The sequence below is a fragment of the Acomys minous genome, assembly GCF_964271855.1.
Source record: "Acomys minous genome assembly, chromosome: 3".
NCBI lineage: Eukaryota > Metazoa > Chordata > Mammalia > Rodentia > Muridae > Acomys > Acomys minous.
This window is the reverse complement of record NC_140485.1, coordinates 141,998,894-142,019,793: the sequence shown is the minus strand read 5'-3', so window position 1 is coordinate 142,019,793 and position 20,900 is coordinate 141,998,894. Positions and strand designations below refer to the sequence as shown.

At 47.5% G+C, this 20,900-nt stretch overlaps 1 protein-coding gene across 5 annotated transcripts in view; it reads left to right on the top strand.

The window, feature by feature from the left end:
* Positions 1-20,331, top strand: part of PDE10A (phosphodiesterase 10A) — a 422,490-nt gene extending 402,159 nt beyond the window's left edge. For 3 of the 5 annotated variants that reach the window (XM_084777845.1, XM_084777842.1, XM_084777846.1), the window contains 8 exons: positions 80-230; positions 3,118-3,273; positions 4,731-4,903; positions 9,310-9,421; positions 10,671-10,751; positions 12,507-12,595; positions 15,150-15,255; positions 15,339-17,662. In XM_084777845.1, the coding sequence (XP_084633971.1) occupies positions 80-230; positions 3,118-3,273; positions 4,731-4,903; positions 9,310-9,421; positions 10,671-10,751; positions 12,507-12,595; positions 15,150-15,255; positions 15,339-15,632 (1,162 nt within the window). In that variant the 3' untranslated portion in view covers positions 15,633-17,662. Of the gene's footprint in view, positions 1-79; positions 231-3,117; positions 3,274-4,730; positions 4,904-9,309; positions 9,422-10,670; positions 10,752-12,506; positions 12,596-15,149; positions 17,663-20,272 lie in introns of those variants that run through there. The other 2 variants (XM_084777843.1, XM_084777844.1) reach the window with 2 other exon arrangements.
* Positions 20,332-20,900: the final 569 nt, after the last annotated feature.

The window sequence follows — 20,900 nt, the reverse complement described above, 5'->3', positions numbered from 1 at the left end:
AATGAACACCTCAGCTCGAGGCTCTCCTGAAGTGCACGCTGCTGTGCTAGCCTTGTCACACCATCTCCTCTCCACACAGCTTTGACCTTGACAAACTGTGCCGTTTTATCATGTCTGTGAAGAAGAACTATCGGAGGGTTCCTTACCACAACTGGAAGCATGCGGTCACGGTGGCGCACTGCATGTACGCCATTCTTCAGAACAGCTGCGGCCTCTTCACAGACCTCGAGGTGGGTACGCACCGCTCCCATGGGACCTCCGCAGGGATGCAAGGCCCGTGTCAAGGGGCGTTTATGACATGGGTTTAGCACAGTACCTAGACACATAGTATCATAGTAATCTAAAAAGTTCAAATGTACCCAGATACCCAGGGAACACACTCTCTCTCTCTGTCTGTCTCTGTCTCTCTGTCTCTCTCTGTGTCTGTCTGTCTCCCTCTCTCTCTTCCCCCCCCTCTCTCTGTCTTATGTGTCTTTTTTCCTTATTAAAACGGACAAGTCTTGCATGTATTTAACAGAATGAATTTTTTTTTCTTTTCTTTTTTTCTTTCTTTCATTTTCTTTTTTGTTTTTGTTTTTCAAGACAAGATTTATGTGTAGAGCCCCAGCTGTCTTGGAACTCACTTTGTAGACTAGGCTGGCCTCTAATTTTGAGTGCAACCCACCTCTGCCTCTCAAGTGCTATGATGAATGGCTCGCACCACCACCACCTGGCTAGAATGACTTTTTCTTCTTGCCCAAATGCCCTGGATAATGGAGACTTATCTGGGTGATTTGAGAACACCGAGCACGCAGTATAGTTAAGACATTAGTTTTTTTCCCCTCCATCACAAGGGGGCAGGCTTTGAGGTGCACCACTAGCTTCCCAGGCTCTCCATAGTAATTTTATTTTACATTAAATACCAGGCTGATGGCATACTAGAAGATTTCCCAATCTCAGAGTAACAAGGGTTGGAGCCTTAGCATCCACTCAGCCACCATAGTGCACCACCAGCCAAGTGCTGAGTGGCGAGGGTTAAGGGTTGAGCACTGGCCACCAGCAATACAGAGCCTACTAGAGACAGACTGGAGAGAGCCCCTCTGAGCTCCCAGCCTTGTGGTGCTGCTAACACCACAAACCCTGTCAATCAGTGTCACGCTTCTGACTGCAAAGGACAGCACTGTCATCTCTAGCATAAGGTCACATTCCAAACAGATCCATCCCCCTTCTGACCTTGCCGTGCTGTCAGACCAAACTCGTAGTTGAAACAGAAGTCATGAGAGATGGATTCCAGAAGTAGAAAAAGTTAACCACCTCAAACACAGTGAAAAGTGGGGCTGGAAAGGTGGCTCAGGCGCTGAGAGTTCTTACTGTGCAAGCCGGAGGGCCTGAGTTCAGATCCCAGCATCAGGGGTGTGTGGCCATGCACAGTCTTACCCCCAGCACTGTGGCAGACAGAGACAAGAGGGTCGCTGGGGCCTCCTGGCCACCAGCCTAACTCCAGGGTCAATGAGTGACCCTGTGTCAAAGGAATAAATCAGGAAGTAACCCAGCAGGACATTCACTGTCCCTCCCTGGCCTCCACACAGACATGCACATATGCTGTAGTCTCACACACAGGCATGCACGTACGTGTACCACCCACCATGCACATACGCTGTAGTCTCACACACAGGCATGCATGTATGTGTACCACCCGCCGTGCACATACGCTGTAGTCTCACACACAGGCATGCACGTACGTGTACCACCCGCTGTGCACATACGCTGTAGTCTCACACATAGGCATGCAAAAGAGTGAACTATAATCTTGGCATCTTTTTTTTGCTGATTTATTTTCTAAAATAATCCTCAGTTGTAGCAGAAGTAAACAAAATATTGCTTACTACTTCATCCCAAGAGATTCAAAGGAAATAATGCTTTTTGTTCATAGGAATAAGTTTCTATTCTATTGAAATTTGTTTTGTATTCTATTTGGGGAGACTTTCAACACTTTTTCCCTATTTAACTCCTTTTGCAGTGTCATAGATTTCCATAGTGGCCACTCTCCCCTCATCTTGCTTTGAGAATGTTTCTGTTAATTCTTTTTCTTCAGGCTCCTGAGAGTTGGAGCCATGACTCAGGCTTTTGCCTTCCTCTGTTCTTACAGAGCTTTGGTGAACTCCACCATTTCTTTCCTTCATTTAAGGCTAGTCTGAGACCCAAACATCCACCTTAATCAATTTCCACTTCCCCACCACGCGTGAGTTTTATAACTCTAGACCTGGAGCCTCATCACGTGTGACACTCACAGGACTTCCCACGGTTGCTGCTGGTGCCCTCAATAAAGATTACTCTTGGCCTTTCTCACCTCTTTCCACAGCCAGTCAGGAGAGCCCACTGGAGTGCCTGAGAGCTGCACCCAGACTTCGCTCCCACCTTCTGCAGTTCCACTGCTTCCTTCCCTCCGTCATTGCAAACCCTGCCAGCAGTGCCTCACCGCCTCCTAGTGAACTTCCTACACATCACCAGACAGCTTTCTAAAACCGTCAGTTAGAAGCAGACACTGCAGCCCCGGAGTCCCTTCCCGGGTTCCTTGTCATGGGGAAAATGAGGTCTGCGTGAAGACCCTGTGCCCTGCCCTAGGTCTCTAGCTCCTGACCTCGCTCAGGTGTGGTCTTCCACCACAGCCATCTCCTTCCTTCTTCTCTCAAGCCTCTGTTGGTGCCTGGCTCTTGCGGGCCTGGCCCACACCGCTCTCTTTACTACAGGGTTGCCTCAATGAGTGTCATAGCGTTCTTCTTACTCCGATGCAGCATGCTGTTTCCACATGTCCCGTGTTTGCATGTTGTGTGTATTGGCTGAAAATATCAATGGGCGTGTTAGAACTAGGAAAACCCAAGGTGCCTGCTGTGTGCACTGCACAGGCGTTTGGTAGCGCGCCCCCCCCCCCCCCCTTTCCTAGAGTTAAAGAGGGAGTTTCGTTTGTAGGAAAACAAAGACTGGTGTTACAAAGACATTTGCCTGTAATTTCAAAGATTCCTAAGAGGTCAGGAGTTTCAGTGTCAGAAATGAGTGTGCTGTGGATGGCGCCTGTGAGTCTCCCAGTGACCCCTTTACCGTGTTGTAAACACGCCTATGTTCTGCTATCTCCCTAAGCGCAAAGGCCTGCTAATTGCATGTCTGTGTCACGACCTGGACCACAGGGGCTTCAGCAACAGCTACCTGCAGAAATTCGACCACCCCCTGGCGGCGCTCTACTCCACCTCCACCATGGAGCAGCACCACTTCTCCCAGACGGTGTCCATCCTGCAGGTGAGATGCCCAGCTGCTGTGGGCACACTCCTTGCCCCTGGCCGGCCTAGGGGAGAGAGGGAGGGCTGCACAGCTGACATTGCAGGCAGCAGCTGCAGTGTGCTTATGCCGTCTTAGGCTTTATAGCGATATTTGTGAGTAGTTTGGGGGATGTAGAATCCACAGCTGTTTTCTTCATGTCCTGCAGCCAACATGTGCTGTCTACAGCAACAGGGTCTTACAAGCTAGTTATGTGGGTGGCTGACAGTGCGGGCAGTCATTTTGCAGACTTCCAAGGTCACCCTGATCAAAATAACTGGTAGGGAGCTCTCCCACACCTGGCCATGTGGCTTTGTTTAATAGCCCATGGCTTCTGGGATTGGCATTGTCCACCCATGCAGAATGCCTCCACTTGAACTCTTTTTGGAAAGTTAGATTTCGAAGTTAGCTTACTAATTATTCTGTTTTCATAAAGCTTAGGTTAACCCACCCTACTACCCTTCCTGTCCGTCCTCCCCCATCTTCTGTCCCTCCACTTATATTTTTGATTGTGCTATGAACTAGTAGGTTTCCGTAGGACTTTTTCATATGCCTGTCCATCTTAGTCAGTGTTCTATTGCTTTGAAGAGGCACCACGACCAAGGCAATTATTATAAAGGAACGCATTTAATTGGGGCTGGCTTACAGGTTCAGAGGTTTAGTCCATTATCAGCATGGCAGGCAGGAAACATGGTGGCACACAGACAGACATGGCACTGGAGGAGCTGAGCGTTGTACATCTGGAACTGCAGAAGAGAGAGACACCGAGCCTGACTTGGGCTTTTGAAACCCCAAAGCCCTTCCCCAGTGACACATTTCCTCCAGCAAGGCCACACTTCCCAATAGTGACATTCCCTAGGAGCTCAGGGGACCATTTTCATTGAAACAACCACACTTTTCCTTTGGGCTAGCCCTTGACTCCCCCGTATGCCTATGACCCCTCCAAGCCTTTGCACCCCAGCATCCCACCTCTTCACTTTTGTTTAGTTTGTAATCCACTCTCCCACCTTCCATGGACAGGTCCTCTCACCAGTGGCCCCCTTCTAGTCCCTTGGCTACCACCTGATGCCCAGGTCTTTCTAAGCATGAGTTTCAGTACAGTATGAAACTTACTGCAGTTAGCTGGCCCAAGAGGAAATGCTACTGGAAATGTCAGTATTTCACACTTCCCAGCCCCATCACCATAACACACACGCACACACGCACACACACGCACACGCACACGCGCACACACACAAACACCCCAGAGTAAAGTCATGTGGTTTGTGTGGTAGCAGGCAGCATCTTATGAGGAAATGGCCCATGTAAGCAGCAGCCCTATTATAACAACAAAACAGTCCCTTCGCTTTCCTAAGCTTTTTGTTAGGATGATAATGGAGATGCCTTGAACCTAGGTGTGGCCGTCACTGATGGTTTCCCTCCTCCGGGTCTCTCTGTAGCTGGAAGGACACAACATCTTCTCCACCCTGAGCTCCAGCGAGTACGAGCAGGTGCTGGAGATCATCCGTAAAGCCATCATCGCCACCGACCTCGCCCTGTACTTTGGGAACAGGAAACAGTTGGAGGAGATGTACCAGACAGGGTCGCTGAACCTCCACAACCAGTCACATCGGTAAGAATGGTTGGCAACGGATAAGGGCCTGACGCGCGAATTAAGAACTGTAACTTGGCGTGAGTGTGTGCCCAGTGGAGGAAGCCTGAAGGGTGTCCTCTGCTTGTGTGCATTTTGGTGCTGGTTCCACATTTTCTCCCAAGGATGGTGTGTGGGGAGGCTTTGGATTTGTGTTCACTTTGGAAATGTGTGCCACTCACCTGCCTCCCACTAGGATGGTTCTCAGCTGGCTGCCACAGTCTTCACTGATGTGAATATCTGTATCTGGCTGGTCTCTCCTCAGTAAGGCCATCTTTATCCTCAGGTGTGTAGGCAGCCACTCACCAGTTCCATCTGAGTCTTCTTGGACCCATCCAGACCTGATCTTAGTATTTCTTTCAGGAGGATGTGCTCTGCTTTCAGGCACTTGGGTGCCAAGATGCAAACAGGTGGTTAGAAATGACACCCAGCCCTTGGGAGCAAATGACATCACTGGGACAATGTGCCTGCCTCAGGTCAGCAGCAGCTGTGCAAGCAGCTTCCCTCTGCAACAGGGTGTGTCTACACTCTGCAAGGCTTGAAACATACACAGGCTGGGGAACCACCTTTTGGAAGGATAATACAGGAGACCATCTTACTTTCACACACAGCAAGGCCGGCCCAGGACTACATGAGTCAGTGTTGACAAAGCTCCCAAGAGGCCATTGATGCCTCTAGTTCCTCCAGCCCGGCCCCGCCGAAGTTCAAAGGGGCAGCATGCTTCCGTCACCTCAGCTTCCAGCATGCGTGGTTCCTGTACTTAAGACCTTGTGAGGAACAGTGTTTGTTTACACTTACAGGTAGGATAGTCAATGCACAGGACCCACACTTGGTTTCAGAAACCCATGTTTCAATTTTTTTTTGGATGTATAGAATTATTTTTTAACCAAGCAGCCACAATAATTAGCATTATTAAAACTTAGACATCAAAATAAAAAACTACTTTTCATGCTTAATGCATATGAGGGCTCTGTGTTGGTGGTGCAAATTAGCTGTGACTAATTTGTGGTGCTTAACAGTTTTAAAGGTAATGCCCCTTTGTCTTAACAAACTTCAGAGTGAAGAAATGGCACAGGAAAGAGTGACAGTCTTGCTTTTGCACTGAGATGTCAGCGGCATGCTACCGTCCCATCCCACACACTCTGTTTCTCCAGAGGTGTGCAGTGTGCCTGCAGTGTATACACAGCCGTGTGCCTTTCCCTCGAAAGGTGCTTATACCAGATGCATTCATTTTTATATAAAAAGAGCTATAACACAACGTAGACAGACAGTTGTAAAGGTTTGGAAGCCTTCTCCAAATTCCTAGTGATGATTTCTAGAACTTTTCATTATAAACAACGAATCAATAAATTTTGACCTTTCCTATATCACAGAGCTGAAGAGAGCTCAGGGGCTGAGAGCACTGGCTGCTCTCGCAGAGGACATGAGCTTTGTTCTCAGCACCCACGGGGAAGCTCACAACCGGGGGACTCTTACGTCTTCTGGCCCCTGCAGGTACCAGGAATGCACATGGTGCACAAATGTGCAGACAAAACACTGATACATATGAAATAAAAAATTATAAATGCATATGTCATATACTGCTAGAAATATGCATACATTAAGTTTTGATGAATACACTAGGGATTTACACATCTCCTAACACGAGGATGAGAACTACTCCATGCATTCTTGTCTGCCACACAGGAGAATCTCACACTTGCTGAGTGCTGCGCGGTCTGGTCACAGTGCTTGCTTATTCTGTTGTACTTTCACTTTTAGCTGCTCATCTTCTGATGTATCATTCTGCTTAGGATATTAGACTTCCGTGTTCTTTCTCACAAATATTATCTCTAGGCGATTTACAATTTTTATTCCTATTTTCTACTTAAACTGTGTGTGCGTGCGTGCGTGCGTGCATGCATGTATATGTGTGTGCACACACGTGTGGTCTGAGGGCCTCACACATGCTAGGCAAACCTTCTATTTCTGAGTCAGAACTCTGTTGAGAACAAAGAAACGTGTGCTCATGATGCACATCTGCTACGTGGTCTTATCAAGCCCCACAGCAACGCAAATACTTTATATGTTTTTGTGCATTTTATACTTCAGTTTTTTTTATATTTGGCTCTGAATTTTGTATTAATAGAATTACACTTTATTCCTTCCTGATGCATTAAATCACTGACCGATTCGTTTTCCCCACTGAGTTGAATGTACTAAGAGTTTTGTAATCTGGGAGGTCCCCTCAGGCATCCGTGCTGAGCGGCTGGCCGTCCACTGCAGTCCCTGTCTTGTCCTTCATCGTTACGCTGCCGTTCATCTTACATACTTGGTGAGGTACAAGTCTTTATGTGGCATTTATGTATTTAGAAATCCTGCAGAAAACAGCCACTTAGTAACTATTTTCTGAATGTTTCATACGCAAGTCTCATACGAGAGAGCAGTGATGCGGCCACATACGCACTCTTGATGCGTAGACTGAAACCCCCCAGTGTGTCCCACCATGTTGCCTTCGGAGATGCTTCGGCTTTCTCTCTGGGCTTTGCTGTGAACGGCGGTCGCCATGAGGTCGTGCCAGGAGTGCCCTCAGCAAGAACCGCACTCTGTCTACCATAGCTGCTTCTTAGAATGCAGTCAGGGTTGAGGTCTAATTCCTCACAAACAGGATAAAACACCCATTCCAGCATTTCCAAGTGATTGTGACCACCTAACCCATCTACAAATGGGAATAAAAACAATAATTATGCTTAACAAGGATTCATGCAGTTTCCAGCCTCTTTACTTTGTCACGAGCCGTAAGGTGACGTTTGTCTGTGAGCTCTGAAGAGCAACAGTTTCCTAGTCCTTCTCATCCTGTTATCAGCAGCATTACATGTGAGGTCATTGTTAAAAGTGTGAGGTCATTTCCGGTGGAAAAGGTTTGCACGTTCTATAAAATCTAGTGTGATTCACATTGCTTTTACAGAGTTCTGAAATAAGAACTATTTTTTTTTCAGACTAATTCTTATTAGTATAAAAAATGTGAGAGTTTTGGTGAAGATACATTGAATAAGATTGACATACTTCAATTGTATGAATAAGTATTTGTAAGTGTAATGCTAGTTTTCATATTGTATATCTGGTCAATGAATTTACCAATTGAGAAGAAAATAACTTACTTTCAAAAATGTTTTTCTTTTTAAGCTAGTGGTCGATCTAGAGAATTGTACATTTTCTGAGTCACTAAGCTATTTGGGTCTTGGAATGCCATCTTCTTGGGTTGACAGGCAGCCAGACTGTTGAGCATTTCTTCGTTACTCACCCCAACCTGTGGCAGACGTAACAAGCCTTTGAGATGTTCCCTATTGAAAAGCCATATTGTGGAGGTCAGCAGGTGAACTAAAGGAAACAGGCTGGTGGCAAACAACACTTTGTGATGTGGCGTTCAGAAACCTGCAGTGAGAGCTAGGTGAGATCGCTCTGCATCCGTCCTGACAGGTCATGTCCACTGATCCAGGCAGAAGTATCCCTAATGGAGAAGTCCACTGGTATCCGGTGTCCTTCAGATTTAGTAAATGCATGCAATCTGCAAGTGTCCACACTGTCTCCCCTGGAACACAGCTTTGTGTCTCTGATGATCCTTATAAATGACGTAATGTTCTCTGGGTAAGGTCAGGAATTCATAATTGCTTACTTCACTTCACTAGGCCAAGTATCCCTGGAGACGATCCAGTGAAGTCACACGCTCTATGTTTCTTTGAAATTTTTAAGCAGTTACTAGTTTTCTTTGAGAAGATCTAGCTGCACTTACACAGATAGCAAGTCAAACAGGCAGCACCTCACTTACAGATGCCAAGAAGCTACAGGGAAAACTCCCGTCTTTGTTAGGGCCTGAGTTTGAACATGTTCTTACAGCATCACCTTGGAGGAAGGTGGCCCGTCCCACTCTGCGCACAAGCAAGGAGCGTGACGGGGTCACGCTATTTCTCCCTTAGAGAAGTTAAGTGTTCTTGCACACTTCAGGTTTTGAGGATATAGGATGAGTACTGAGAAGCTTTTATCTTCAGGAGACACTACAGTTACAGAGGTTTGTGAAATGAATGTTTGCCCATAGCTCTGAGGAGCACCAGGCAAGCTGGAAGGCAACAGAACGCTGCCTACCTGAAGTGTTTGCTCGAACAGGGATACCGAGGCCCCAAGAGCACAGAGCGCACCCATGTAAGGCTTGGAGTAGAGAGGCCCGATGTCATGTGGCTTCGTTCCGTGTTGTTGTCCTGCTTATAGACTACACGGTTTTCCTTCTTTTTCTGTCACAGGACATGACACACAAGCAAAGCTGAGTCCTGGAGGTGCCTGCACCCCACCCCCCTGCAGCTCCCCTGGAAAAGTGCAAACACTACATTTACCAGTATTGTACTGTCTTCTAGAGACCGTGTAATCGGATTGATGATGACCGCTTGTGACCTTTGCTCTGTGACAAAACTATGGCCAGTTACAAAATTGACAGCAAATGATATATATGCAGAATTCTGGGCTGAGGTATGTCCTTGCTTCTTATCTTAGACATTACTAGGAAATGGAAAAATAGTCCACCGGATGCCTTAATTGCCTGTGTTAATAGTCACCTTGGAAAACTGGTCAATCACACACTGGGGCAGATTTCAGAGTCATACAGGGAAAGCTTGTTACAAGGTACCTGACTGAGGGCAGGTTTCCTGATTCCCACTGAAAGACTTTGGGGGGCATGCTCACTCAGCATTGCTGCAGCAACTTTCGTTGTTTGGCAGCTGACCTTCCCCAGCTGACCTTCCCTGTCTGGGGATGCACTACTGGGGATATTGCCTTAAACGTGCAACAGTTTAAAGCCCTGGGCTGCATCTGCCACAGTGAGGAACTGAGGGGCGTTGTCCTCGCTCGCCCCTAGCATAAGACAGTCGTCAGTGTGCTCACTGGCCAGCTCACATTCTGCATTCTGGGAGGGCAGCCACCCTCTAGAGCAGTGAGCGGTTCTCAACCTGTGGGTCATGACCCCTTTGGGGGGGCATTAACTGACCTTTTCCCAGGGGTCACCTAAGACCATCAGAAAATGCAGACATTTACATTACCGTTCATAACAGTAGCAGAATTATATGGCACTTGAGAACATGGGCAAGTTTTAGGTCAGAATTTTAGGTGAGTGATGTAGCAACTTATTTATGACTCTGAAAAATCCTAGAAGGTTTCAGTGTAGAGTTGTGATTTCTAGGGGGAAAAAAACACCACCAATAAATGACTAAGTGTGCACCACTGAGAAGCTCTTGACACTTGAGCCAAACAGAAGTAAGCGCCTTTGTAAGAGCTGCTAGGATGCTGTGGCCATCTTCTGACATCTCCAGAGGATGATACAGAGCTTCACCCTAAAGCCTTGTGTGTGGGAAGTCCCCTGGGCATCCACCTACAGCAGAATGCGGTGGCACTAGGTGTCAGTGGTCCTGGGTCCTCACGGGCTGTTTTGGCGAACTGTTTACCATTCTTCGGTAAATACCCTTAAGGCCTTTGCACACTTGTCCCCCCGGCCCCATCCTGCCATTAGCTGTGGCGCAGTGACTCCAGAGGAGATGGTTGTGTGTCTAGAAATTTGGCAACAGAGAACATGAAAGTATAGTACAAGACAGTGACACAGAGCTCACCATTGCTCTGACATCTTTCTTGGGGCGCGAGGCATTTAGTTTGAAGGAAGTTTGTATTCACACCATAATTTTGTATGATTATTTGAAAACTATGAATAATTTCCTCCCACCTATTCCAGGGGGATGAAATGAAGAAATTGGGAATACAGCCCATTCCTATGATGGACAGAGACAAGCGAGATGAAGTCCCTCAAGGACAGGTATAAGGACCGAGAGCCATCTACATGTCTGTCTGTCTGTCTGTGCGTCATCTACCTGTGGAACTTGGTGATTTTGAATCCTCCACAGAACTTTCTCAAACACAGAGCTCACTGTTAAAAGTGTGCTGTATCTGGCCCCTCCATTTGTGTGAATCTGTTGAAGTCCTGACTTCTCTGACCTGCCTCACCTTGCTTAGCTGCTTATTAAATTATTTGAAATACATCTGGTCACATGATTTAAGGGAAGGATCTAACAAGGTCTATCCAAACAGTTACAACAGATTCAGTCTCGATAAGGGTTCTGTTTTAGGATGCCCCAATCAGACTAGTAGTTTGTTTCAAAATAGATCAACTTTTTCCAAAAGAAAAAAAATTAACTCCTTTTTGTAGCATGAGGGAGTTTTAAATATCTTTTGGATGAATAAATGTTTTACCCATTCTTCTAAATTCTAAATTGTATATTGTGAAGCAATAGTGAAGTGCTCTGTTCCCAGTGAGTGATCTTTTTCTCTGGACACTCTAGCCAAGCGGCTCCTTGCTAAGGTTTAGAATACGCTATGAAAATAAAAACCAGCGCACTGTAGTGGTTCATCCCTGTAGCCCTGGCCCTGGGAGCCTGTGGTGGGATGCTAAGGAGTGACAGGTCCACCTCTAACTATTTTCAGAGCAGTGAAAGTGAAAACGTGTAAGCTTCGCTCCAGCATGCTGATCGTGACAGTAACTACGGCAGCAGGAAGCAAAGCGGAACTACACAGAGCTCCTGCTGTCTCCAAGCTCAGTTTCTGCAGAAGCTGCTTAACCCAGGGAGTGATGGCGTCACTTTGCCATCTGCTAGCAAGTCAGGAAGTGGGGCTCAGTGGTGGAAGGCAGTTGTCTGTGTTCTGCTCAGCTCCAAGCGATCCATGCCAGCCCTTCACTAGTGCATGCTGGGTAAATGAGAACTGGGACATCTCATAGGTTGAGAGAGAGCTGAGCGAGGAGAACGTCAGTGGACACCAGTGACGTCTGTTGAAGGACAAAAGTCTGGGGGATCATGGGAATGGCAGAAGGCTAAGGGAAACAGAAGAAAACCAGAAATAGGTCAGCCATCCCCAGTGCTAAGCTGGAAGAGAGCTGGGCAGGTGAAGGCCTGTGGGCCTGACTTTGAAATGTCCACAGGGCAGCATGAAGTTAACACAGCCTCTCATCAGGCCTTGGGTTTGGGCCTGACCCAGGTGTAGGTAAAATCTCCTTAACTCACTGCAGCTTTGAATGCCGTGGGTATGAACTGCAGGGTTGCATCGGGGACTTGTGTATGTATTCTTGGTGCTCATCTGAATACACTGTTGACTACTTGGCACTGGTCCTTTTGGGACCCAGAAGACACAGAGCACTCATAACGCACAGCGCAGAACAGGAAAAGCACATACACATTGCACAGCATACACACGATGCTCAAAGCACACACACATTGCACAGTGTACACACGATGCTAAAAGCACACAGCGCAGAGCACACAGCAGGAGAAGCATAGAGCACACACACAGCGCACAACACACAACACACAGCAAGAGAAACACACACACACACACACACACACACACACACACACACACACACACACGGTATACAGCACGCACACTGTGCTCAAAGCAAATACAGCACACACAGCAGGAACAGCTGATTTCATACGTAGGTTTCAGGGATGGGAAAGTGGGGAGGGTCAGCATCCTAACGGTGACCTTGTTTTATTTCCCTGACCTTTCCCTGTGGCAGCTTGGATTCTACAATGCTGTGGCCATTCCCTGCTACACCACCCTGACCCAGATCCTCCCGCCCACAGAACCGCTGCTGAAGGCCTGCAGGTAGGCACAGCACTCCACGTGGCTTCAAGGCCATCCTGAACTCCATGTGGGCTTTTTCACTCCACCAGCCTGTAGGCATGTCGTCATTCACAGTTTACAGTGGATCTTCTGATCTGAAGTGTTTGCTGTGTTCTCCATTTGCCCTGTTCGGGAGTCTTAACTTGTTTCCTTAGGGATACCACCTCCCTCCCTCTTTGCTTTCTTCTTATCAGAGTTGAATCTCAGATACTAGCTGATGTTAACACAGCCTGTTACACAACTCAGACAGGACAAATGGTGCTGGCAGCCCATGCCATAGACCAGGATAGGCCAAGTGGTATCTATCCAGCTGAGCTGAAGTGTGCCGAGGACCCCTTGAAGTGGGGTTCTTAACTGTGCTCTGTGTGAACAAGACTGAGGAGCTCTCCCTGAAAGCAGTGTACCTCTCGGTGTAAGAGGCTCCCTTTGCACTCTATGAGTGTTATGCCTGTGGTGACTAGAACCTCACTCCTAGATCTCTCACAGCACCCGATAGCCTCTGATACCCGGGGTGCCCTCCCCCCCCCCAGGCACTCAAACAGGCCTTCAGACGCAAATCTCATAGCTACCATGTGTCTCCTCCAGTGCCCTACGTAGTGCATATGAGGGGAGCATGTCAGCACGCAGAGGAGGGCCCAGCACTAAGGACAGTGGCTTTTGTGCTTTTTCGGGGAAAGCGCTCAGCCTAAATCACAGTAAGAGCTGTGCCATGTGGAAGAGGAGAAACTTGGGCGGGCACCCTTCCTCCCAGTGTGCTTTGCCCTCCCACCTGTTGCCTGCTCTGGCTGCAGACGCTCTCCACCTCCACCCCACTTTTTCCCGAGAGTCCAACTCAGTGAAGAACACGGATATTTTAAAAGATGCTAATTTTCTTTATAAGAGAAGTTCCCCTGGGGGAAAAGCAGGAGGTCAGTGGTGTCCAGGGCACCTCCACACTGCTCAGTCTTGGTGGACACCAGGGGAGAGGAGAGCACACAGCTTAGCAAGAAGGTATTAAACAAAACCCAAACGCGGTGCGCTCCAGCATCTGCAGCGGTTTTCGAGCCAGGATTTCTCTGCGTAGCCCTGATCATCCTGGAAAACTCGCTCAAACTCAGGGACCCATCTGCCTCTGCCTCCTGTGTGGTGTGCTGGGATTAAAGGTGTGCACCCACTCAGCTGATAGATTAATTTTTAAAACACCAAACAAATAAAATCAACAAGGAAGGCCATTTAAAATTATTTGCTTCTGTATCTGAGATGCGGCGTTTCTTCACCCATTCCTGGATAGTGGTACATATGGCCCATTTTGTCAAGCTCCAGCGGCCTGAGTCCTAAGGGAGTTCACTGGAATTTCATCCGCAGAGGCTTAGAAGGATGGCCCTCCAGCGTGGGCTGTGGCTCACTCCTGGAGGGATCAGCTTTCAGAAGTGCTCAGGTTAAAGAGTGATGGGAACAGCTTCATCTGAACCCAGAGCTGCAATTTAGGCTGAAAGCACCCTGTCCTATGTGGAATGCCATGTTTTATAATAAACATTTAGAAACTGTCAGGCCCAGTAGCTGCTGGGCCTTCAAGTGTGGGGCTGGCTGCTGTGGCACTCAGCACAGGCAGCCTGGGCAGCTTCGATGGATCCCTGCTTCTCTGTGCTTGGCTGACCCACATAGTTTCTTAAGGACAATTTTAGTGTTTAACTATTGTACACCCAGAGATTAAGGAAATCGCCAAATGTATGTATCTTTCCCCAACCTGTGAGAAAGTCTTTAACATCTGGGAAAAGGATCTTATGGTGCAGGTTAAAAGTTCTACCCTGCTCACATTATAATTTAGCAATCTCTTTTTCTTCCCCTCCTTACCCCAATAAAGTATCTTAGCATGCTTGCTAATTAAAGATTATCAGGGGAATATTTAGTAGTGCTGTCTACACATTGTGTGCTTGCCAGTGTCAAAGCTCCCTTCTGACGTCCACTTTGTGTGAAGGACTTTGCCAGGCTCACACAGCAGTCACCTTTGCAGGGTTGCAAGGCTATGTGCCTGTGGCGTTCCCGTTGAGCAGAGGAGAGACAAGGCTGGAGAGCAGTAGGAGAATGGGGTTCCTGTGGAAAGACCCCAGTGCAGAGGTGCCGTTTGTGCAGTGGGGTGCTTAGGAAGCTTAGGAAGCCCAAATCAGGGGTTACCTAGCCAAACTCTATGTAACTTTCTGCTCCCCCACCTGCCACCCCTGGCTTCTGCTTGCTGGGATCTGGATCAGCCCCTGCAAGGAGCCCTAGACACACCCACTGGTCCCAACCTCGGTAATCATGAAATGTGACCCTTGCTCCGGCCGGGTTTCTGTCTTTGCAGTCTAGAGCCAGTAGAACAATATGCTCAGTGGTTCTGGTGCCTCTGTGGCTCTCTGCTGAGGTGACATGACACGCAAAGGCTGCCTGGCCACCCCACACCAGCCACAGCCAGCATCTGAAGTGTGCAGTTGCACCACCCTGCTGACCTCACCTTTGAAAGCCAGGTCGGAAACCCTGCTTGAATGCCATCTGTAACTGTGTCCTGTGTCCCCCCTAGGAATAATCTGAATCAGTGGGAGAAGGTGATCCGTGGGGAGGAGACTGCGTTGTGGATTTCCGCCCCACCAGCTGGCAAAGGGGCATCCGAGAAGTTGCCTGTCAAGGTGGATGACTGACCCTGCCTGACGCGGTGTCCGGCCAGCAGCTGCCTCATCCTGCTTCTTTGACTTCATATTTTATTTTCAAGGGGGTGAAAACCTCTCTCAGAAGGTACCGTCCGTCGCATATACACGTGAGGCAGATGACTTCCTGCTTGTCGCACACGCCCGGGATAGCGAGCCACCCGGGGCTCCACCATGTTCAGACATCAGCTCTTCTGTGGCTCCACCTGACTTCTGAAGGCCACCTGCTAACAGGCCAGAGGACAGAGACCACAGGTGGGAGTTCTTGCCCACAGCCTTCCACGAGGGTGTGGCCAGTACCCTGGCTCTGTGCCTCGTCTCTCACAGTAATGCTGCCTGGTAGTATTGGTTACAAATAGATCACACGTCCCTGTTGTGAAGTGCACACATGACCTCCTTGTAGGTAACTCAGTTGTAGCCCGGGACACGGGTAATAACAGTTACAGGCCACGGGTGATAGAGAAATTCAAGTTGTTGATTTTAGGCAGGCTTAAGGTGTGTTCTTTCAGTTCCTTTGTGGGCACGCCAGTGAGTCGGCTCCTCTCCGACAGAAGCAGGATGCTGCCCTGGAGACAGACACAGGTGCATCCCAGGTACCTGAGACTGCAGCTCAGACTTCAAACCATGTCAAAGAATTAAAACACTCCCCACCCCACCCCTAACTGTAGCCTTTGGCAACTTTACCAAACCCTTTTCACAAAGAAAATAAAAGTAAGGCATATAAATTTCCTCCAGCTAGCAAATCTTATGAGTATAAAAATGTGACTCTTCATAATTTCTTTTTTATTTTCATGGTGTGTCATGCCAGAAATTTGGTCACATCCAAAATGAAAGATATTCTAGAAGACACCTCAGCCTATGCCCTAGTCCCCTGACAGGCGCTGACAGCACAGCCCCCACACTGACCTTGATTGTGTCGTGTCTGCCTTTCTCACCAAGAGCCTGGTGTGTGGCTAGTTCTCATACATAGCTCTCTGGTGACTGTGGCTGTGCGAAGTCAGAGGAGCCGACAGCACCCTCTGGGCCCTTCCTGTGAAGTTCTAAGAAGTCACAGGTTCATGGCCTGAGGGTGTCCAGGGCAGGGCACGGAGGCCAGAGAATCCATGCTTGGTTGTTCTCACCTAGTGAGCGATCCTGCTTAGAAACAAACAGCTCGCTCACTACTCTGGCAGGAATATGAAAAGCAGCTTTAAAATGAATTTTTGGAACAGATTCAGCTACACACAGGAGCATGGCATTTGCAAAATCTATTCAGTTTCCCCCCCTCCACAAATTTGCACTGTAGCAGAGTAAGCTGAACACAACCCACTTTCCATTAACACTGTGTGCTCAGTTTCTGCAAGGGCTTCTAAAAAGCTGCCATCTCCCCTACGTGCCGCCCCATTCACTGATGTCACCATACAAGCTCTAAGGAGATGCCAATGAGAGAAGCTTCCACAACATCAGGGCTGTGCACACACATACACTCGTGTGTATGCATGGCGTGGCGACAAGCTCACAGACGTGTGTATAGGACACACGCCTGAGACAAAAGGAGAGAAAAGAAAGAAACAAGCGCTTGTGAAAAATGACAGTCAACCTCATACTAAAAGCAGTGGTTTTCCACGTTGGGAAGCAGGTTGCTTTCTGTATATGGACGTGTCCGTCTCCTGTGAGTGTTCACTGCAGCAAACCCAGTCTCCTCATGCCAACATCCAACACTGGGCCCAGCAAAAGGCCACTCGGCCCACACAGGTTGATCATCTATCATGGAAGTTGGATTGCAGGAAGGGGCAGCATTTAAGATGATCCTTTAATTGAGGCCTTTTGAAGGCATGTGTGTACTCTGTCCCTGAGTATGTAAAAAGGCCCCTGTTGGTGGAACTCCTACGACTGCTGTGGCAGTAGAGATAGTACAGAAATCAGTTTTAATTTGACCTAGCCAAGAATATTGTACGGTGCGACCCTACCTGGGGCAGCCTTGCCAAGGAACCTGCTAGAGCTTTATTGGCTGGTCAGTGTCTTGTGAAACACTGTCACATGACAAGCAGTTTGCATAGAAGGATATCACTGAGAAGCCCCATGCAGCACTCTTTTCACCATGTGCCAAGACTCGATTAGGAGGCATAGATTTGCCCAAAGTAAGAGTTAATAATTTGATTTTAACATTCATGCAGTCAGGTGTGGCTGTGTGTGTGTGTGTGTGTGTGTGTGTGTGTGTGTGTGTGTGTGTGTGTGTGTGTCTTGGCAGATGCACTTAGCAGACAAGCACTTGAATCTTGCCTCTTAGCTTTTTCCCACCTCTTTTCTCCCCAAGTTTTCTCTTGCCAAAGGTTTCCAGGAGTTCCTCATTAATGTCTGATGTAAACTTAGTGACTAATAATGAATATAAACAGAATGTTACCAAAATTATATTAGTTATGATCATTTTATAGCTGTAGTGATAATGTAATTTCTGTCCACACTCTGTGGTTATCTTTTTATCTGGGAAAACGTTTTTGGATACGTAAGTGCAAGCCAACACCAACACGAAGTACAGAAGCTGGGCAGTGAGACGAGCTGGGGTGATAATCAGCCTTCCCACCTTCCCAGAATGCTCTCTTCCTAGGGAGAACAGTTGAATCCTGAGTCCCTGGCTCCCTCCAGCTGGCAATGTGTGCTGGTGACTGTCAGTGAGATGCTCTAAGTGACTCAATCCCACAGCAGCAAAACCAGAGTCAGCTTGACCTGACCCATTCAGATCTCCTCTCTTTAGCATGCGTTAGTTAGCATTTCTGTTTTACACACACAGTGACTCCTGCCTTCTCAGTGTGTTCGTGTATGTGCTTGCTATGCTAGCCCAGCCTGCCTGTTGCTATATAATGCCTTGGGACTGGGCCTTTCAGTGCCGTTCACTTGGCGCATGGTGTTTCTGCTCTCTTAGGTCTAAATTAAGGTCTCAGCTTTAACAGGACAAAAGTAATCACCATGCCTTGGCCTGTGTCTTTATTTTAAATGCTGACTTTTCCTCTTTCTGTCCCGTGCTCACCTCACCTAAGGGATGACATTTAACGGTGGGGGGACATGCTCATGCCACCACCCCACCTCACTGACATCTACCCTAGTGACTTTGGGATCCTCTTGTTTGTCAGGAGCTGTGACTCCTGTTAGAGGAACAGTTCTGTTGGGTTCTGGCTCCCCAGCTGGCTGTATATTCTAACCCTGCATTTGCTCTGTGCTCTGCTGATCCCGTGTGCAGTGGGAGTCGAGGAAGACAATTCATCCAGTCACACACACAGATGCTGCGAGTGTCATCTGACCTGACAGTCACTGTGAAATCCCAGTTAGCCACATGCACTGCCAGCTGCGGCTTCCCCTTGCATGGCAGTTTTCACACCTGAGTTTTTGTTGCTGCCCCTCTGGCTGGCATTATTTATTCCGTGTTGAAATTAGAGATGTACACCATCCTTACTGTCTTGTAAACAAAGTTTGATCAACAAAAGTATTTAAGGCATTTTATGCAATGACAAAAGCAGAACAAAAGAAAGAAAAATGCTTAGAGGTGTTCTTGTGCCCAGTATGACGTAAAAAACAGCAACGCCAATATCAGGAAAAACACACTTAGAACCCAAAGACGCACCTGGCCGTGTCACGTGACTTGTCCCTGCTCAGTAGTAGAAGGCAGTGCTTTCAGACTGTGAGCAGTCTGCCTGCTCCTTCTTGTCCTCGTGAGGATCTGTAACTGAAACCACACACTTAAGGCTGGCCCTGTCAGGGCACAGGAAAACGCCCAAACTCCAAGATGGAACCAGAGCTGAATAGAGCATGTGCCACAAAGGAAGTCAGCGTCCTTATCTGAGTGTCTAATCTCCAGGTACCTTGTGTTTATCTCTAATGTAAATTAAACCCCTTAAACATGTGTTTATTGTGTAACCCACCTAAAATAGCACTCTATCATGGGTGTCCCCACTTTCTCATTTGGTTTGGTCACCCTAATCGCTAGTCTTAACGCTGTATCTAGAATAGTGACTACAAACGATGTGTGGGAATCCGGTTTCCACATGATCTGTTGTATGGAGTGTACGCTACATGTTCATGTACTGTGCAATACAAGATACAATTGATGGATGCACAGAGACGCCACGCTGTGCGATGCCCCACCTGTTTAAAAATCACATACTTGCCCAGAACACTGTGAAATGCTTAGCAAACTACAAATGCAGCGTCTGGATTCTTTCTGAGAAGAGCAACTTTCTCCACTCGATCACAGGAACAAAAGAGATCCTCCATCCACACCCAGCCAAGGCACCGCAGAGGTCACCGTGACAGCCTTCTTGCTGGCCAGCACCTGCTGGAGCAGGGGCACAGGTGCGAGCAACTGACCCTCAGTGGACGGGTCTGCAGCCAAAGCCTTAATGGGCTCTCTTTTGAAGGAGAAAGAAAGAGTTTCAAGTTAACAATATCCAACATTATTATAGTTGATGAGTTAGTAAATTCCAAAAAAGATGATTTTATATGTATGACATTAAAAAAAAAAACTTTGTAAAGTGCGCAAGTGCAATAATTTAAAGAGGTCTTATCTTTGCATTTATAAATTATAAATATTGTACATGTGTGTAATTTTTCATGTATTCATTTGCAGTCTTTGTATTTAAGAAAAACCTTTACTGTTATGTTTGTATAATAGAACAGTAATCATTTATTATAACTCAGACAAGGTGTAAATAAATTCATAATTCAAACAGCCAGTATATATGCATATATGGGTGTTACATTGCAAAAATCTCTTTGTTCTACCCACATGCTTAAAGCAGTAAGGAATCTTTTGTGGATATGTAAGTACACATATAAAGTATATATATGTATGATACATGAAATATATTTAGAAATGTTCATAATTTTAATGGATATTCTTCTTTGGTGTGAATAATTGAATACAAAGTTTTTAAAATACCACCTCTCAAGTTTGCTCTCATTTGTGGGGAAGACGACAGACGCCCAGAGAGGCTCCACAGGTGACAGCCAAATCTTCTTCCCACAGACACTTGCTTGACTGGGAGACAACACAGTCGGCACCAAATGTAGCTGATGAAATGTTTTGTATCTCTGGGGAGGAGCAGATGACAGCTTCTTTGTATAAACCTTACATCTATTCCTCACTCTTATCAAGGCCTGTACTTGGTGTGTGTGTGTGTGTGTGTGTGTGTGTGTGTGTATGTGTGTGTGTGTGTGTGTTGTCTTGACACAGAGTTATCTGGGAAGAGGAGCAGCCACTAAGAAAATGCCATAGTAATTGGCTTGTAGGCTGGGGGGTGTGGGCGGGGATGGGTGGGCAATGGCTCCGTGGTAGGGCATTTGCCTCCGGGGACCAGAGTTGCAGCCTGACACTGTAAACAAATTATTCCCCTTTCACACCAAATCCTGACAGCTGAAAAGTAGTGCACAGTCACTTTCCCACAGGGCTCAAAAGAGCCCAGGCACTGCGTCAGAATTCACTGCCGAGGTCATAGGTTATAGATAAAAGGCATAGCTCACTGGGGCCAGCTGCAACCGTGCTCTTTCTGCCTTTCTACTGCGCATGGGCATTGCTCAGGTAAGTTTCCTGGGTTGATCCAGGTGTCTGGTCCTTCCACCTTCTGAGCCTTCAGATGCCTTCCAGCGCCACGCCA